The 20,882-nt window shown below is 49.0% G+C and overlaps 1 protein-coding gene across 8 annotated transcripts in view; it reads left to right on the top strand.

Moving 5' to 3' along the window:
- The window catches only part of TTLL11 (tubulin tyrosine ligase like 11), a 233,401-nt gene that overhangs the window by 149,784 nt on the left and 62,735 nt on the right, over positions 1-20,882 (top strand). For 2 of the 8 annotated variants that reach the window (XM_084799159.1, XM_084799160.1), the window contains exon 7: positions 14,600-14,698. The exons of the other annotated variants lie outside the window; for them this stretch is intronic. In XM_084799159.1, the coding sequence (XP_084655285.1) occupies positions 14,600-14,698 (99 nt within the window). The remainder of the gene's footprint in view (positions 1-14,599; positions 14,699-20,882) is intronic. 8 annotated transcript variants of the gene reach the window in all.

The raw sequence follows: 20,882 nt of genomic DNA, 5'->3' as shown, positions 1-20,882 counted from the left end.
TCCAGCTACTTATGAGGCAAGCGTTATCCAAGAGAAGGGGGTGGAGGGTGGAAGACATGCTCTCCTCAAACATCCCTAACTGTCTTGACAGCTCCGTGTCACTTTCCCCAGGAGCCCTCAGCCCTTTGTCTTCATGACAAATGTGTGCAGAAGGAAAGCCACTGGAGCTGGTGTCTCCTCGCGGAAGTCACAGTGACGCAGCACCACTTTCTAAAGTGCTACGCTCGGCTGGCAGGGGAAGCCGTGCAGGCTCTGGAAAGGCTCTAAAGCCTCCACAAAACACAGGGTGGCAGAGTGTCACAGAGCAGAGGAAGTGTTTGGAAGCTTGCTGCAGATAAGCCCCAGTGAGAGCTAAATACCAGATGTACCCCCAAAAGAGAAAGCCACGATGCAAGAGACGTATCAATTTCATTTGCAAACACTAAATAGACAGCTGCTGACCCCCACTGCTAACCCTGTGCCATGACACCTGCTGTAAGGCTCGGTGTCTGCAAAGCCCAGAGACTGTGTTGGTGAAGGTGATTTTTTTTTTTATAAGACAGCATTTGTTTCTCTTAGTTTCTCTCTTAGCCCGGCTATGGCACAAATAATTGAGACTTTCATATTTGTTCAAAAATAAGCTTCACAACACAATCTTGAGCAGTGTAAGTCTGTTCACAACCCTCAATGTTATCCTGACTCCATCTTTGCCACCACCCCCAAGTTACTTGCTTTTTAGTTCTTTCTCTGCTCCAGAAAAATCTTCTTCATCTCTCCTGCACCTCTCTGCCTGTGGCTGAATCTCCTACTTCCTCCTCTAACTCCTCCTCCCCTGGCCGGCAGGAAGTTCAGCCTTATGCTCTCCCCTGCTCAGTGATTGGCTGTAAGTGGCTTTATTGACATATCAGGGGGACAATTGGTGAGCAGTGTTTACACAGCATTGAGACAGGAGATTCTCAGAACAAGATATAGGGGGTATAGAAATCAGCATTTAAATTACACAATGACCTTATGCCAACACTGTGTGGTTTTGATTTTGTATCTGAACTTCACATTGTATAGGTAAAGTAGCCACCCCCATCTGAGGTTGCACATTGAAAGAATCCTGTCTGTTTGCTTACCTTACAACTTAACTCAGAGGCTCCCTTGGGAAACCTAATTAACTGTTGGACCTGCAGTAAAGGACTCTGGGGCATTGCTAGCAATCATGGGGCCGCAGGACCTGACATGCCCTTTCCTCTCTTTTCTACTTTCCCCAAACACCAGTGCATCACAGAGCAATCCTGAACTGGTCTGTACAGCCACCATTCAATGAGAAATCACAAACCAGGTATGGGCATATAGCCCCGGAACCTCAGCACTCAAGGCTGAGGCAGGACCTAGCACTTAGTGTTTGGAACCATCTCAGGCTGTACTTTAGACCCACCCAAGCCTGCTATCCCAGGAGCACTTGTTACACAGAACTCCTGTCCTGGATGATCCAGAAGCGATGGTCCAGAGGCAAAGTCCCTCCCCCACCTTCCCCTTCTCCTTCTCCTTCTCCTTCTCCTTCTCCTTCTCCTTCTCCTTCTCCTTCTCCTTCTCCTTCTTCTTCTTCTTCTTCTTCTTCTTCTTCTTCTAGGTCTAAAAAGATGGTTGGACCTAAGCAATTTCTTTAACACTTTCCAACAGTGAACTATAAATTAATGAGCACTTACAGTGTGGCCAAGACCGGCTGTCAGCATCATGATGAACCTTTGACTGTTAGAGACCCTTGAGAGCCTTTGGGATTTTCTGTTTTTAAATGACCTTGTGTGTAAGTGTCTAAGCATCTTGACTAATTAAATTAATTTATTTCATGCATTTGTCATCTTCTCTCTTCCCCTCCTTTCGATTCCATTTTCCCTCCAGGTCTCTCTTCCTGGTGGCACCCCCTCCCCCACTTCTTTCAGAGGTTCCCATGTAATCGAGGCTGGGCTCCAGCCCCTCCTTAACGCCCAATCTCCTTGTACGCAACCACACCCATCTCAGGGCTTTTTCTCTGAATGATGAATCCTATAACACAATTTAGGAACGCTCTCTGAAGGGTTGGTATCTGAAGAGCGTGACCTTTCCAGGTTGTTATTTCCTACTTACTTCTCTGTTTTCTGGCTCGTAGCTCTTTCTTCATCCTCTGCAAATCATGTGGCTATGACATCCTGTCCTTTCTAGTTTTTAGGGTATCCCTCACCAACACATTCATCTGAAAGCCAATTCAGCACACATATTAGATGTGTGGGTAAAGTAAGAGCAGGTGGGGGCCGTTGTTTCCCATATAGACTTTGACTTTAGTGGGTGGCTAAAGTCTGGCTTCCAGCTCCTCCTGGGACTTCTCTCCTTACAAGGAGCCAGCTAGGTCATTATTGGGGTAACTGAGTTAAAACGAAGTCATTTCAGTAGCTCCTGCTCCAGATCCTTGTCATGGCCAGTGTTCTTGTAAGGAGAGAAAATGAACACGCAGGGACACATAAAAAGAAGACAATGTCATGACATGAAGACAAAGCAAGACAGCTGAGGTGGCAGGCTTACAACACAGCTCCTAGGAGCAGGGCCGCACAGGAGCCTGCTGGTCACAAGAGACATCCTTACTAGCAGAGGAAAGTGACTGGATGAGAAGAAATGAGGGGATGAGAAGAGAGAGACACCACAGGACGGGAAAATTACATTATTAGTTACTACAATATCTAATGAATCCACAGCAACGCTGGGCTGGGAAGAGGGATCCCCTCCTGTTGCTTATGTGACACCAGCACGTGGTGGAACTACTTGCTCTGCCTGGTGAGCCAGGCCCACCGAGCTTTCTAATCTGGATTTAAAAGACTGAATGAGACCCCTACTCTCTGACCCACCGTCCCCTGCTCACACACGTTATAAGAAGGAACAGGAGGTCTGACGTCATGCCGTGGCCCTGGGAACCCACTACTCAATGCTTTTCCTTAGTGAATTTCTTCCATTTTGTGTTTGTGCATGTTTTACATGTCCCTGCACATGTGTGTGGGTGCAGGATCTCTCAGTCAAACCCAGTGCTCCCCGTTATGGCTAGCCTTGCCAGCCAGCTTGACATGTCGATCCGCTGTCCTCATCCTCCAAGGCTGGGACTTAAGACTGGCCGCCACACACCCACCTGCTATTCATGGAGGCTTCTGGGAACGCGAGCTCAGGTCTTCCTGCTTGGCCTGCAGGCCCTTGGCTCAGCCCCCAAGCCCCTCCTAATGAATATCTTCCCCAATCATATGTAGCATATGTTAAAGTATTTGCTCACTTAGAAGTCATGCCTTTTCTACAGCAGGACAGCACATATGTGACAATCCTCAGGGAAATCTGCAGTACGATTTAGCAGACTTCAAATGTCTAGATCATGTATACTACCAAATGGAAACAGCTGCAGGAGACTGGCAGCTGCCCGGAAACAAAACAAAACAAACCTTGTGCATCTTCCAGGTAATGGACGGAGGGTGGTAGCCCCCGATTGGTGGAAGAACACCCCCTTTACCCTATCTCCGGTGGTTTGCATACTCATGCCCCCCCTTGTATATAGATAATCACTGAAATGCCTGTGTCTTGTTGGGGTGTTCTGAACCCCAGGGAGGTAGAGAGTGAGGTGCATTCCTCCACATATCCCCATGCCTGAACCCAGAAGACATTCCAGAAGGATCTCCGAGGCACTACACATACGTAGGCAGGGTTTTAAGGACAGCTTGCGGGGATTAGTCCTCCCACCAGGTGGGGCTTAAGGATCGAGCTCAGATCAACAGCCCTGGAGGCAAGGACCTTATCTACTGAGCCATCTCACCAGCCACCCACTGACCTTTTAAAGTTCTTCTTTCTCACTGTTGTTCTGTGTGTGTTCTCTGGGCTACTGTAGGGTCTCTGTCCCTTTTCTGCCAGTCTCCATCCCCAAAACACCAACCACAGGCGCCCACTGTCAAACAGGCAAGCATTCCTCACGTGCCTGTGGTCGCCAGTTAGTTACCAATGGTTGAACTGTGTTGAAGAAACCTTGGAGTTGCACCTTCCGGGAGAGACACGCAAAGAACTGAAATTTGACAAAGAGCAAAGTAAGTGTTCAGTGAGGCCCTGGCAATGAGCCATGGGGTGGAGAATAATCAACTCTTCCTGCACAGATCAGGAAAGAATATGGACATTTAAAAAAATATTGCATGAATAGAACTCTGAGCAGCTGAGGTCCTAGGCTCACAGTCTACACAAGAAACTCAGAAGCAGAGTCCTATCTCCAGGTCTGACTGTGCAGGCTTCTGAGTCACCTTGAAGCTCACAGCTTTGAGACGAGCCCACAAAAGAATTAGAGATACAAATCTCAGTGACTGTGTCTTATTATTAGGAAATGATTGGGGTCATTTGAAAATATTGCTTAATCCCATGCCTTTCAGTTTCACATGCTTCCGTGTGAGGTCGTCTTAATACTTAATGTGGAAATTGATAGCAAAACGCGTCTGCCCTATTTTATTGGGATCACAGCCGTCAACTTCATGGCAAAAGATTGTAGGTGGAAGCTTTGGACCAGCTCCTGTGAGTTCATCCCTCGGCAACATACAGGAGCCAGATTCTATGTCAAGGGCCTTAGAGACCTGCTGACTTAGAAATTTCACTTCTGGGAGTTTGTTCTAAAGATATAATCCCCAAGTATGAGGACGATAGTTTGCATAAGTAAGTTTATCTGTTTGGGAAAGTTGGGAGCAATCTTAATACAGCTGGAGGCACACTCTTCCCTGAGGAGGGTGTCTAAAATGCAAACAGTGAAATAGCAAATGCGAGGCAAGTTGCAAGCTGGTTTGTACTGCATACTGTGCCTTTAACTATGTGGAGATAGGGTCACAGGAGAAGACTATAAGAGAGATGGTATTTAAAACACAGATAGGAGACCCTTCATAATGCAGCGTAGGCCTCTGGGTGCAGCACAGGCCAGCAGGGTGTGAGCTCTGAGGGTCCAGGAAGTGTGGCCCCGAAGGTTGCCTTAGGCTTTCAAAGCAAAAGACTGTGACAAGCCTTAGCACTCTCTGAGCCCAGAGCTGTGGGCCCAAGATAGGAGGTGAGACAGACATGGAAGGCAAGGCCTTGGTCCACTCTGGGAGCCAGGAGCTGGTGGCCTCATTATCACCTGGGTTCACTTCACGTCCATCACAGCTGGGCTCAGATAGGATGGAGTGACAGTGACCTGAGCCTGCCACCCTCATGGAAGAGGGGAGCACAGAGTTGAGTGGCTCCAGTCAGACGGGTAGAGATCACAGTCATGGTGTCCTTGTGGGAAACAGTTTCAAACAGACACTGAGGACAAGGCCAGTGCGATGGAACTGGCCAGCCAACCCCTGTGAGTGTGTGGTTGGCATGAACATGTGTTGGCAGCTGCCATTGGGGGTGTCTGTTGGGGGCCAGCATTCCAGGCTTGAGACAGAAGGGTAGCTGCAGTTCTGAGGAGCCCGAGGCTTATTTGCTGGGCTAGAAGCCACTCGGGGCCGAGTGGGTTGGTAGAGGTTTGCAGTCCTCTTTGGGACCCAGTCCGGGAGGGGTAGCTGGTATAATACTAGATGGACAGTTAACTAAATGTATTATATTGTGAAAAAGATAACCAAGCAACTATAAATGTCCACTGGCCCATCATTAGTGTGGAACTACCATCTGCTGATAGAACTTTCTCGAAAGATTGGACTATTTCCAAAGAGAACAAAGACGAGAGAGTGGCAAGGAAAGCCCTGAAGTTTGCTGGTCAGACTCCATCCACATGAGAAGCTGAGAGTGCTTATATTTAACCCACCCCGTGCTTACCATCCCCAGGCTAGTTGGGAAAGCCTGCAAGCCCCAAGCTACAGAGTGACAGGATAGACGTCAATCCGTACCAAGTGCAGAGGGAAAAATACAGCCCAGGAGTTTCTCTGAATGCTTTACATTTACCTAATCCTCTCCACCTTGCCAGCAAAGCCGTTCTTCGGATGGATTCATGAAGTATAGCGCAGCATGTCCAGACAGCCTGGGGAATAATGCCCATGCCCGCCACTGTGTGCACCTAGCCTGTGTGTCTGCAAGCGACTGATTGCTTGAAAACAGTTTTGTGAAGAGAATGTATAAACTTGGTGCATACAAAAGTAGCATGCATCTAATGTTTTTCTGCAGGCAGGGCCCTGCGGGTTGGACACGGGGCCTCAGGTACACCAGGAACAATCTCTGCCACCAAGCTGGAGCCAATCCCTTTAAAAACGGATTTTGAAATAGGAGTTAGACTCACTCCATGACCAAGGTGGGCCTTGACTCTCCAGGCCACCTGCTCTAGCTAGCCGGGTTGCTGGCATCATAGGCCAGCTCTGTGTGTTACGTGTATGGGGTGAATATTTGTATCTTAGGCAGTCTCAGACCCTGCAAGGGAGAAGTTACCCCTGATTTAAAGATAAGAAAACAGAAACTTAGAAGAGTCACATGGCTTACACACAGTGCCACAACATCTAAGTGGTAGTGCTGAGATTTGAACTGTTTTAGTTCCAAAGTGGGTACTACTTTCTTTTCCTTTGAAGTATATAATTCCTTTATAAAATTTTTATTTATTCTTTCAGCATGTCATATATATATAATTATATATGTGGATATATGTCCATATTCGTAGTACATACAAATTCTTTAGTTAAGTCCCTTCCCTTAATTCTCTTACTTCCTGTCTCACCAAATTTCTTCTTGTTCCCTTTTACTTCTGTGACTCTGTATGTGTGTGTGTGTGTGTGTGTGTGTGTGTGTGTGTGTGTGTGCACCCCTGAGTTTAATTAGGGCAGGAGCATGGTTGGGGAGTCATTTGCTTGAGTAGGGGCAATGCACCAGCACCTATATCACTGGGGGCTTTGACTTCAGCTATCAGCACCTCTGTGAGGGGCGGGGCCTTCAGAGCCCTTCCCCCTCCCATGGGAGAAGGTTGATGGTCACTAGCTTGTGCAAGAGGGTGCTGTTTCCAGTGACATCTTCAAGTTCTGCCATGCAGTGGCAGCTCTCAACCCCAGCTACGGGGACTCCTGAAGGTTTAACAGAGCATCTTGGCATGCTCATGGGGTACCCGCCCCCCCTGCGTCATCTAAACTCCCAGCAGTGGCATTGGGGGAGCTCAAGAACTGGGCTCTGGGCTCTAGGCTCTGCTATCTGCCCCCTACAGGATGTTGGCAAGCAACTATCTTTAGCGCTTGGTTTCCTTGTCTATAGCATAAGGTGATGACCACTTAACCTCACAGGGTAAGTGGCTTCCAGATCACATGTGTGAGACATGCAGCCTGGTTCCATGACCAGAAAGCCCTCTGTGCACCACCTCCCATAACTACTGTCCTTGTATTTGGTCATGCCTCTGAGCTTCTGGTGAGGGCACTGTGGCTCCAGCAGCCCCAAGAATGCTCCTAAGCAGTTGAGCCCATCCTGAGAAAAGGAGTCTCAGAGGACGACTGATGTAGATGCACAGGCATTCCTTACTGACCCCCCAGACTAGGAACATGCTCCCTACATTTCAGAGCTGCAGAGTCTCCAGACTCACCCCATAGATGGTCCATCACAGACAAGGAGGTCTGAAGAGAGTGGCTGCCACAGCTGATACCCCAACGCTGGCCCGCCCTGGGGCCTTAAGGCTGCTCTCAGCTCCCACCTGTGGCAGAGAAGAAGCGCATGGAGCCAGCTGAAATCTAGTGCACAGAGGACCAACCAATGACTTCCTCACGCTTGAAAAAGAGGCGCAGGAAAGGAGCATGAGACAAACCCATCAGCACCCTAGTGCAGCCCTTTACAAACACCTCACTAAAAACGCCAGGCTAGGCTGGGCAAGGTGGCACACGCCTTTAGTACCAGCTCTTGGGAGGCAGAAACAGGCGGATCTCCAGGTTCCAGGCCAGCCTGGTCTATAGAGTGAGTTCCAGCCAGGCTATGTAAAGAGATCCTGTTTCAAAAACAAAACAAAACAAAAACAAAAAAGAAACCTAGGCTAACTAGACCATGCATAAAGCAGCGCATATGATTAAAGAGAAGACATTGTGACAGTAGAGTTGAGTGTGGAGAATCAAAACAGACCATGAACAAGATTTTCTGCTCTGAGGCTCTTAACTGCAGTGATTTTGCTGAAGCTAAGCAGAGAATGCTTAGCTCAGAACAATGAAAACAAGCGTCAGGTAGACTTATATCCACATACCACCTCCACGGGGGCGCACAGCAGCACATATGTGCACTCCTGTCACTTAAAATGATGCTTAGAGCTGGGCGTGGTGGCGCATGCCTATAATCCCAGGCAGATCGCTTTGAGTTCAAGGCCAGCCTGGTCTACAAAGCGCGTCCAGGACAGCCAAGGCTACACAGAGAAACCCTGTCTCGAAAACAAAAACAAAAACAAAAACAAAACAAAACAAAAATGTTTAGAAAGACTAACAACTGTATTGGCATCCTATTGCCATAACAGATGCCCAAGGAACTAACTTACAGAGATAAGACTGCTTTGGGCTTATAGCCGTGGAACCTTTAGTCCATGATTGGCTTGATCTGACAAGGATGCATTTTATGGTGGGAGGTACACAGAAATCAAGACCACGTATCTCTTGGTTCAAAAGCTAAAGAGAAGAGAAAAGGGCCAGGGTCCCCGAGTTCTCCAGAGGGCTGTCAAGTGACCTAAAGACTTCCCATTAAAGCTCACCCTTTAAGGTTCCGCCTGTTCACAGCAGCAGCACCGGTCTTTACCGTATGGGCCTTTGGGTGCATACTAGGGTCTACAGTGAACCGTAGGAGCAGAGGCCAGGAAAGGATGCTCACTACAACAATGCCAGAAAAGCTCTTCTAAACAACCAGTCAAGAGGACACCTTTAAGCTGGGCGTGCTGGCACACACCTGTGATCCCAGAACTTGGGAGGCAGAGGCAGGCAGATAAGTTCAAGACCAGCAAGTCTAGGATAGCCAAGGCTACACAGAGAAACCCTGTCTCAGAAAGCAAAACAAACAAACAAACAAACAAACAAACAAAGTGACACATGAATACAGAAGAGAAAGTATGCACTAAGGCTGATAATTACTACTTGGTGGTAGGATTAGAAATTTATGTGTTTTCTATATCATCTGTTTATCCATAATTTTATTTTCCCTTCATAGAATGTTTTTATACACAGCAAAAAATCAGCGAGTGTAATATTTTGTGGAATCACACACTAGATCTTATATTTCTAAGAACACGACCAACTACACATTTGATGGAGTTCTCCTGATGTGTGCCGGAGAATATCTCAAATGATTTCTTATGGACAGATGAACTGGCAGTCAAGTAAGATAATGTCCCAGAGGTCTGAATGAGCAGGCACAGTACCAGGCGAAGAGGCTAGGTTGCCCCTTTGCACATATCTCTGCTGGCCTGGAACTTGGGCCCAGTGTTTAGAGAAGGGAAATAAAACCTAGAACCTAAGTGGTGAAGGAGTTAGGCCAGAGAAGCCACGTAGAGCTGGAGCCCTGTGGGTGAGCTGGAGAAGACACAGCGTGTGGGCAGCGGATGGGCCGGAGAAGACACAGCATGGTGGGCAGTGGATGACCGCTTGTTGGGCATGTTCTGGTCTTGGGACAAGTGACCCTACATTCTTAAGAATGCATAAAGCCCCTTGAATGAGCATTTGGGAATTAGAATTTACCTTCTCTGTGTGGCTTCAGAAACAGGACATTCACGGTCCAGTCACTGGCACTTTCAGGAACATGACTGATGAAACAATTTTATATCTGGAACTCAAGCAATCTCAAACCTAAATCTAAGATCCAAGGAAGGCAGGTCCCAAATGGAAAAGAAAGGGTTATTTAAAAACCTTCAGGAAAGCAGGCCCAATGAGGAAGAATATAGAAAAAATGACAAATTGATAACCAGCCACAAAAGGACTATAAAAATTAAAATTATTGCATACATACCACAGAATAAATACATTTAATGTCTTTTAAAAAAAATAAGGTTGGCAAGTTTGTAAAAAATAAAATAAAACAAGCAAACAAATCAACCTAGATAAATTGGATTTTATAAAAAGAAATCAGACCTTTAGAAATAAAAACTAGTATGTTTAAATAGAAAATCAGGGGACAGACAAACTAGCCTATTAGATCACATGAGGAGTAATCAAAGAACACGTTGAAGAGGTCACTAAGAATCTCCTGAAGAAAAGAGAATGGAAAATCAAGCTCCCTTCAGCAAGAGTTCCCAAAAGGGGCAAAGAAAGACTGAAGAGAGTTGGGATTTAGAGGGACTAAGGATGGGAATTTCCCAATGAAACTTAGAAATAAATGGTAAAATAATAGGAAAACCTACTAAATCCCAAGGAATATAAGTAAAAAGAACTTGATATGGTCACTCGGTCTGCCTGCTGAGGCAAGAGGCTTTCTGTGGGGCCAGCTTCATCTAAGTAGTGAGTTCCAATTGAGCTTGGGCGACAATGTGAGACCCTGTCTCAAAATAAAAGAGTTAATTGATTAAATTAAGCCAAATAACCACCAGCAGAAACATCAAGGTACCCAAATACCAAAGACAGAGGGACAGTGCATGACGGCAGAGTGAGGATCCGACGGGCAGGAAATTTGCTCCCTGACGGTAGAATCCTGCAGGGATAGCTTCAGGTGCTCAGAGAAATGAGATGGAACCATGTTTCCCACGAACTCATCTAAAAAGACTCCTGGAAACTCAGAGCAGCTGACCGCTTTGCTGAGGGCGCGAGGCCCTGCTTGGACCATGACTGTGGGTCACTGGCCGTGGGATGCGGGAGGTACCGTCTGTCTGTGCTGAAAAGAGCTTAACAAACACAAGCTATTCTGGAGTGAACTCCCACACGCTAAGTGCACGAACCTGTCTATAGACACGTTGTCTATAGAACAAGACAAGGAACGATAGAAAAGCCTCAGCGGTGTTTCTGTTCCCCATTGCTTTGTTCATTCATCCAGAGATACTGAGCATCTGAGGTGACCCTTACCCAAAAGCTGCTGGGGACGAACAAAGCGCAAACCTTAATCCCATGCGTTGTAACTTCTAGTGGCAGTGGTTATGGGGAGGGAGAAAACAGAGGGGGGAAAAATCAAAATATAGAGCAAGTAAGGAGAGCGTTGTCTGTGTCAGGGATTGTTTGGCAAAGCCTCCTGAAGGAGGGACAGAGCAAGGAAGCCAAACTAGGGAGGACAGGCTGGCTGAGCAATAGACAAGCTCATAGGTTCAGGGATTGTGCCAGGCAAGACCAAGATGGCCAATAGAAATGGAGCCAAGGGAACCAGAGACATGGGTGATGATGGCAACAGCTCTTTCACACAGCACGTCCCCTGATAGAGGGACTGTGGAGAAAGAGAGGAGGATGGTATATAATGACAGTACAGAGTCTTCCCTGAGAGCACCGGGGGCGGGGCAAGGGGACATCCAGCAGAAAGAGCTGACATGAGGGCAAACACTAGGTGCGCTTGACTCCTTCCAGCCCAGCAGCTTGCAGGACATGCATCTTACCTGTTCCCAAAGGACACACGCCACTGCAGTGAAGTGTCCCTGTCTCACCGAGGGCCATGTTCACTCATCTTGCCTCGCTGACCCCACAGAGGACACACATACCATTGAGTACTTGAGTAGGGACTGTGTGCAGGATGGTCAGGACCCTGTGTGGCCCGAGCCCCTATGCTGCAGCCACATTTCCCCCAGGGCCCAGCCCAGCCCAGGCCAACCTGCCTGCCATCATGGTTAGTTTTGTCAAGTTGACACAAAGCAGAGTCATCTGGGGAATGGCAAGCTCAACTGAGGCAGCCCCCTCAGCATCACCCCTACCCCATCACCTTGGCCTATAAGCAAGTCTGTAGGGGAATTTTATTGATAGATGCTCTATGGGGAGGGTCCAGCCCACTGTGGACAGTGCCACCTTTAGGCAGGTGGTCCGAGGTTGTATAAGAAAGCCGGCTGAGGGGGCTGGAGAGATGGCTCAGAGGTTGAAAGCACTGACTGCTCTTCCAGAGGTCCTGAGTTCAGTTCTCAGCAACCACATGGTGGCTCACAACTATCCATAATATGATCCAGTGCCCTCTACTGGCCTGCAGGTGTACATGCAGGCAAAGCCCTGTATACATAATAACAAATAAATCTTTTTTAAAAAAGAAAGAAAGAAAGCCCACTGAGCAAGCCACGGATGATAAACCAGTAAGCATCACCCCCTCTGTGGCCTCTTCCCCAGTCCCTGCCTTGGCTTCTCTAGGTAATGGGCTAAAACCTGTGCGTCAGACAATCCCTTTCCTCTGCCAGGATGGCTCCGGCTAGTGTTTTATCACAACAACATAAAACAAACTAAGACACTCTCTGAAGACTGGCTGGTCCCCAGCCCACCTCAGCCACCTCTGCTGTGTCCACCGCAGCACCTATGTACCCAGACCCCCCACAGCCTCCCGGCCATATTGCCCCCTCCCCCACCTCGGCTTCTCCTTTTTCTCTGCCATCCTCTCTGCCTCTCTGGGTCTCCAAGCTCTTGTTGCTCAGGATGACGAGGACGGTGCTAAGAGACTATGAAACAGTGGAAGGAGGGGAAGGGAGGCTGCTAAGAAGCAGAAGCTGGAAAGGTCACTGGGGTCACTGCAGAGGCGATGGCAGGCCTGATGGTAAGGCCTGCCGAAGGCTGAGCACCTGGAGGAAGGAAGGCAATGAGGCCGCGCTGGGCCTGCTGAGAGGAGCTGATTGGAGAGAGCAAAGGAGGGAAGACTGGGCGCTGGCTTGAAGTCTAGCCCAGGGAGATGCTGAGCCTCCCTGGGCCTGTGTCTTGTGTCACAGAGCTGACGTGAGCCTAAATGCGAAGTAGAAACTCAGGGTTTTTTTGAGTTTGTTTGTTTGTTTTCAGCCCAAGCACACAGCCTGTGAGCAGTGGCCAGGCATGTCTGGGCTCCTGAGGGAGCCCTGTCTGCGCTCTGCCATATCTATATGGCATTCTCGGTACTCAGGCTCGGTTAAAAAGTCCACTACTACTCGATTGCCAGGCCCCATTCAGTTAATATGGCCTGAGCCAAGCTGTTGAGTGAGCACTGGGTTGACACTGTCCTTTGCAAAGCTTCTTTACTAAGGAGTCGGAAGGAAGAGTCCCATAGTCTGCTGAGGCTCTCTGTGATCCACAGCTATGAACCTTTGGACATACTGTGGTTTCCTCCTGCCCCGGGGGCCAAGGGGATCCTCTGCAGTTGCCCTATCAGCTCCAGACCACTCACCAGGAAGGCCAGGTATCTGCAGGTCTCCCCCTGCAGGCAGTTGTTTTCCCACACTGGGGACGTGCGTGTGACTCATTCATTGGAAAGGTGAGGCAAAGAGGCTGGGAAGTGGAGGAAGCCAATGTAAGGGCATGGGATGGCGGCTCCCAGGAAGGCACAGCTGAAGACAGCATGGGCTATGGACTCGCCCTCAGAGGGCCAGAAGGAAAGTGGCACATATGTCCTATAGGTAGCACAGAAAATAGCTTTATATCTTCAGCACTTGCTCAGCCTGCATTCCTGCATCCTTTGTATTCCCAGCATTCCCTGTTTCCCCAGCACTCCCAGCTTCCCCAGCCACTCCCAGCAGTCTGTTTCTCCCACAGGTCTCAGGGGCAGAATTCAACAACCCTCCATTTATCAACTTAGCGGTCACTGAAACTTTAGACAATACAAAAATCCAGACACACAAACATTCACATAACATATAACTGCACACAAGCACACATCCACATACATAAGCACATGCACACACAAACATGCGCCTATGCACATACAAGCGCACAGACATGCACATAGGCAAACGTGTTCACACATAAACACATAGGCATACACATATGTTTGCATATACAAATACATGTGCCCATAGGTTCATACTCAAACTCACAAACATGTGTATACACAGACACACGGTGAGCTTTTGGGGAAACATCTGCAGGGAAACAAACCATTCCAGACGTCTTTCTTCCGACAGCCTTTACTGTTTGAAAAAAGAGCCCAAACACTGCCGAGGGAGCAGAGAGTGCCAGCTCACCGTTACTAAACTTAAGAAACGGGAGATGAAAAGAGACGGTGACTCCCTCCTCTGTCTTTCTGACTCTATTTCCATGAACATAGGACTCTAGTTAAACACAAAACCTTTAAACAGTTGGTTCCTGCTCTTGGCCCCTCCCCACCCCAGCTGTAACTCTCACACATGGATAGGTTTGTGGGGACCTGATCTCGCGGGGGTGGGGGGGTTGCTTATGTCTGGCTTGAGTGTGTGAGCTTTCCTCCCTCTCTTATACCTTAGCCTATGTGGCAGCTCCTCTCAGACCCTTTCTTCCCTACTATAAACTCCTGGTAGGAAGGGGGACACTGTGATGTTCATTCTATATCCCCTGGAGCCAGTGCTTGTCACATAAGCCAAGTCACCTCTTTCTCTGTCTGTGTCAACATAAAGACACTGAGTACCTTTGGTATTGTTTAAAGTTTGGCAGAAAGTGAACTCCAGGCCCTTCCTGCCCCTCCCACGCCAGCCCCTCTGGGCACGCAGACTGAGCCCCAGGTCGGCGACCTCTGAGCCACTCCACAGTATCTCTATAGAGCTTACTTAACTGTCTGATGCAAAGCAGCCGGCAAAAAAATAGTTCCTTATGCTTTCTGATTTCAGCTTTCCAGAAATCTGTATGGACAGAAAACACAGAATCCCTCCAGTTTCTGACAGAATGCCTTCATGGAAGCGTAAGGGTTCCTCGCTCTCCATAGTCAGGTACTGACTAGCTGAGTGGACATAGTGGGGCTGTCTCTTACCTGCCATTGCTCCTCCCACCAGGGTGTGGAGCAGGGCACGGGTCAGGGAACAAGGCAGCAAAACGCAGTGGAAACCATCCCCATGTAAGCCAGGGGTGGTGCCACAAAACCTGTAACGCCAGCGCTTAGGAGGCTAGCCCAGGCTATGTACCAAGACTATGCCTCTAGACAAACAGATGCCCAGTTCGCTCTTGGTGTGAATGTGAGCATGGAAGAAGAGGAAAGGACCCATGTTCCTGCTGTGTGACTCTTGATCCTCAGTGTCCTCACCATTTATGCTAAATCTGTCTGTCTGTCTGTCTGTCTGTCTGTCCCTCACCCTCCCCCCCGCCACACACATGAGGAAGGATAGAAACATGTTAGCAATGCCTGTAACATTTTACCAAGAGCCAAATGGTGAAAATTCTGGCCCCTTTGCTTCTGCTTTTTGGGATCTTTTCAATAATTTTTTTCCTTGAGCACATATTGACTTTATAATGAGGAAACTAGGAAATAAGCCCAAAAGAGTAAAATAGAGGGGGAAATGCACATTAAGAAGCAGGCGTAAGTTGGCACCGTGTAAATGGGAGCTATTTTTACTAATTAGTCATTATGCCTAATAATAATAATTAGGAGTAATGGTTTCCTCTGGGAATGAACTTGTGCATTCGTTGGTTGGAGGTTGTAGATGACTCACGGCTCCCTTGCCATGAGATAGGGACCAGGGTCCTTTCCCAGCCAGGCCACCCCTTACCTGCCTTCCTGACTCTCCCACAACCCCAGCTCTCAGCTCAGCTTCACCCCTGCCATTGCCTCCCTCCATCCACCCACGTAAGTGCCCAGTCTGTACAGAGCTCCTGTGCCCACACAGAGGACCATCGCTCCATGCAGAGTGGCAGAGACACCCCTCTGCTGATGGCAGACCGTTTTTCTAGAGGATACTGAAAACAAGAGAGTTGGGGAGCTCATCCGCTTTCTCTGTGTGGGAGGTTGAGAGGGTACCCACAGAGACCCTCACATCTGGAACCACCTGGATGCTGCTGACTGCAAAGGATGCAGGCTGCAAATGAGTTTCTCTTCAGTGATTCTGTTGGCCAAGATAAGAATTTAGACTAAAACTCTAGATTCCTTTAGGGCCCCACTAGAGAGAAGAGAGGTTCTGTGTTAAGGAAAAAGAGAGTGAAGTTCCTAACAAGATATGTTATATGAACAAGTCAGTCAGCCCCTTGGAATCTGTATTTCAGGTATTAAAAAAAATAATAATAAACAAACCAACAAAACCAAGGGCTAGGCATAACTGGTTCCCAAGGTCCTTGGATGTTCTCCACTTCATGACGTAATGATTATAAATAGAGTGGGTTCTGGGAAGAGAGTGGACTTGGATAGTTTCTGGGCTCCAAGGGCATGCTGCCAAAATGTGATGGGCAAGACAGGAAAGGACAGGAACTCTCTCTGGGACTGACACTCATCAGTCCAGCTCCCAGAGGGGACAATGTTGCAAGGACTTCTGGGTGGCTTCTAAAGGAGAGGACGCAGGGTTCTCCATGGATCCCATGATCCCAAGATTTCTCACATCGACCCCTTGTGCCTGAGCGCTGACCCAATGTCTTACTTACTGTTCTGTTGCTGTGAAGAGACCAAGCCATGCAACTCATAAAGGGAAGCATTTAACTGAAGGCGTGCTTACAGTCTCTGAGTGTTACTCCATGGTCATCGTAGTAGGGAGCATGGCAGCACACAGGCGGGCACAGTGCTGAAGCAGCAGCCGAGGGATCACATCTGATCCACAAGGATCAGAGAGAGGAGGGCCAGAGGAAAGAGGAGAGACAGAGAGACAGAGAGACAGAGAGACAGAGAGAGAGCAAGGTTGGGCCTGGTGTGGGCTTTTGAAATCTCAAAGCTCATTCCCATTGGCACACCTCTTCCAATGAGACCACGCCTCCTTTAATAAGGCCACACCTCCTAATCCTTCCAATCAGTTCCACTAACTGAGGAAGCAAATGTTCAAACATATAAGCCAATGGGAGCTACTCCTTCAAGCCAGCATACCAGACCTCTGGGGGAAACTGCCCACCCTGCACGAAGCATGGCAGTGAGGTTGCTCATGGGGCATGATTTGTCCAACCCAGTGGAGCACTCCTGGTGTTATTTCAGGAGGGAAAAGCTGAGATTCACAAGGTCAGCTCATTTCTCTTTTGGCTGACATTTTCTTGCATCCATGACAAGCTCAACCCTGGCACTGAGGATCTAAGAGCCACCAATCTTGTCACCATGGACCTGGCTGCTGAAAAACTGATGAAGACAGGTGAAGAGACAGCTGTGATGGAGTGTGTAGACTCAAGAACGGGTTTTTGTGGAGAATGGCGTTGTGAGAGCCTAGCGAAGGGAGCCACTGAGACGGCAGAGTGGTAGGCTGTGGTAGGAGGAAGGGCATTCCAGGCAGAGGTGGCGGTGTGCGCAAAGGCGCAGGTAGGCAAGCAGGACAGCGTGGCGGGTCACACACAGAGAGCTGCATTCTGCACAGGGGCTTACTGAGTGCTCCTCGGGGTGGACTCTGAGGAGCAAGTAGGCACAGGATGCCACCAAACCCCTGTCTTGAGAACTAGTGTCTTCTTTAGATGGGGAGGTGAAAAAGCAGGAGATGAGTGAGCAAGTGTTGTATAGAACCGATGCGGTCCGCTCATGCTGCTCCCAGGGTCGGCATCTTTGAGTACAGTCACACAGTGAAGGTACTCCTGAGTGCTGCATCTGTACTGAGCATGTGCAGACATTTTTCTTGTCGCAGTTTCCTAAACAACCCAGTGTATGCACTCTCTGTATAACATTTGCATTCTATTTGGTATTGTGACCTGAAGATGACGTCATATATCCAGGAGGATGTAAGCCCATTCTCTGGAAATATCATGTCATTTTCTATAAGGGACTTGGATGTCCTGGGCTGCAGGTTCCCCACAGCTGCTCTTGGACCATATCCCCATGAATCTCAAGGAATGAGAGTACAGAGTTGAAAATAGAGCAAGGAAAAGGCCCTGGGGTGCCCTGGGATGCCCAAGGATGCAGGTGACATCAAAATGCTCAGGGGACATCAGTCTAAGGAGGAGTCATGGGACAACTCTTTGAAAGTAATGATTTAGTGATTGAGGGGTAGAGGGAAGCCGGAGGAGACATGGTGGGCTATGGTTTTTGGCTGTGGTAGGAGAGATGTTTTGGAAAAGGAGGACATAAATAGTGACAAGACTGGCAGAGAAGTTGTGAGAATCCAAGCGTCTCTCGGTGGTGACAAATGGCATCATCTCATGGGACCTGAGGGGACGAGAGAGAGGACTTGGCCATCTCATGAGGGTAGGGGGAGAAGTTGGTTTTTCTAATGTGTAGCCACCAGGCAAGTAGAGACACATCACAGACACTGAGGCAGGCTAGAGGCTTGGGTTCAGGAAAGAAGGTGACTTGCCCAAGTGTACACATAATCTCAAAGACAGTCTTTACAACAGACAGATGAGCCAGTGTAGCCTCCACTACCATGGAGTACCCACCACTTCCTACCAAAAGGAAGGAAGTTCTGACACAAGCTGCATGTGGACCACCCTGAGGGCACTGTGCTAAGTGAGTACAGCAAATACTGACTCATCTATGCAGGGGAAATCCCAAGGCAGTAGTAGAGCAGGGGTGCACGGAGGGGGAGCAGGGTCCTTTGTCTCCTTTTAGAAGGAAAGGCTCTGGAGGAGGTGATGCTGATGGCTCCACAGCAAAGAATGTCCATGACATCACTGAATTTGTCACTGAAAAGAGTTAAAAGGCAAGGTTAGTGTCATATGTAGTTTACCAGATGTTAATTTCCTTGTTGAGGTCTTGGGGGTTGAAGTCAGGACCTCACTCACGGCCCACAAAGCACCCTGTTGCCAACCTACACTCGTAAGCCTTGGTTTACAAATTTAAAAAATAACTTTAAAAAAAACCCCAAACATTAAAAAAAAAAACAAGCAAATTAAAATTTCATTTGTTTAGTTTGTTGGGGCGGGTGTTATGTGTGAAGTGACAGGGCTACTTGTGTGAATCAATCCAACCCTGTGGATCCTGAGAATAGAACGCAGATTGTCAGGCTTAGTGGCAAGCACCCTTACCTGCTGAGCCTCCTCAGCAGCCCTGAGAGGTTTCCTAAGCAATTTCCTCAGTCAGGCATGCAGGGTAGCTGGCCCACACTGCTTCACATGCCTTGTCTTTGCCTCTGAGCTCTGTCTCTCGCTAGCTGGGTGTGGGCCGCCTGGAAACCTCACCTTGAGTCGAGCCGTGGGGCTGGGGAGAAGGAGGGCGTCCACGCTTCCATGGCCAGCACAGAGCAAACCCCTTGTCAACTGTTATGGCTATTCTCATGCCATCGTAGCTGGCCTTAGGCAGACCACTTGCGCTCCAGCACTCCTGAGCTGTGTGACCTCGGGCAAACCCTTTAACTTCCGGGTCACTCAGCTCCCAGCTGCAGAAAGGGGCTGGTAATTCCCCCCTGGCAGGGTTGAGGGTAGGACTTGCTAGGACTACAAACAAAGCCCCCAGGGCAGGGCGTGCTGGCCATGGCCTCAGGCGGCAGTTGTCACGTGTGAGCACAGAGTCACTGCTACGCAGGAAGAACATTAGCATGGCAACATGACATGGCATCTCTGGCTGTTGTATAATCCGTTTCCACATCTGCTTCACGTCCCAAGCAGAAACGGCTCCTGCTCAGAGCTCATCTGCAGAGTCCTGAAATTATCCCTCTGCCGTCCAGGAAATGTATCCAAGTCTGATATAAATATATATTTGCAAAGAGACAGGTTCACATCAGGCCAAAGTAATGTGTATTACTGAGCCACTGTCCTAGGCTGAGCCCCTTGCTTGCTAGCAGCCTGAGGGTCAGAGATGACCCCGAACCAGCTGCTGTCTGCAAAGAGCTGATTGCGACCCACGGGAGAGCTGGGGATGCTGTCACAGCAAACTTAAGATCTGGGAATCCAGGTTCCTCCTGGACAAGTCTTTTCCATCTTCAGAGCTCAGTCCTTGTCTGCATACAGAGCAGGGGTATTGGGCTCTGGGACTTCTGTGCCCAAAGCCTCTTCCCTGAGCCCCGGCCCCCGACCCCCTCTTGGAGAGCAGACTCCAGGATGTCAGAGAACTAGGGAAGTTATGCTGTAAGCTCTGCCTTCTGTACCATTCACATTTGGCCTTGGGATCTCACCTGTCAGCCAGGATGGGCTTCATGCCCATGCATTTAGAGATCGCAGCATCAGACTACCAAGGACAAGAAAGGCACGGGATCCAGGTAGAGCACAGCATACTGAGAACTAGAAACGGGAGTGAGACCAGAGACGCAGGGCAGTGGTCTTCTGGTGACACCACTGCATAGGGCTCGCAGCCACAGCAGCTGCAAGTCAGCAGAGGACCCGGGTGGCAGGAAGCAAGACCCACTCCAGACCCCTGGTTCACGAGGAGTTGAGGCCTGACTCCCAAAGGGCATGACAGACTGCTGTTGTGGTACAAGTAAACTGCCCTGGGAGGACAAACAGATGCTCTGAGCTAGCTCCCCTCCTCTCTCGCCCAGTCCTACCCCTGGTAGAGTCTCTGCTCTTTGGCTCAGGCCACTCCTCTACCTCTCAGACTGTGATTACAGCATCTTGCTGCCTCCTATTTGGATCTCTGTTCCGGTCCCCTCTCTATCTCATGCCAAGGCGCAACCTGCCCATTTCACGTGGGGCACACCACTCCATGCGGTCTTATCTCGAGCTGGAATTGAATCCAATCCAGCAAAGCCAGGTCCGAATCCTGGGCCTCATTGGTATGTGCCCCGGCATAGTGTATCCTAGTCGAATTCTCAGTAACCAACCAAAGTCGATTAACACTGGCAGAGAAATTGCAGGTTATCATTCAGCCATGGCTGCCGTCGGATGCGTGAAGCCCGCAGACCTGACTTCCTTACGGAATCAGGCACAGCCATTAAGAGGAACCAGTTTGAGAGACAGTGCTGTCTCCTTCCCCCCCACAGCATCCCTGTGAGCCAAGGTCAGGGTTGTCTCAGGTTTGTGGCAACAAAGGAAATGTCCTAGGCCTATCGACATGTCATCAGTGTTTGTGAAGAATTTGATGGGCCCCGGCCTCTCAGGAAATGGGTCATATTGGGCTTCAGTGATCATGTCCCG

The sequence above is a fragment of the Acomys minous genome, assembly GCF_964271855.1.
Source record: "Acomys minous genome assembly, chromosome: 10".
Lineage (NCBI taxonomy): Eukaryota > Metazoa > Chordata > Mammalia > Rodentia > Muridae > Acomys > Acomys minous.
The sequence above is the reverse complement of the archived record's forward strand: the minus strand, read 5'-3'. Positions and strand labels throughout refer to the sequence as shown.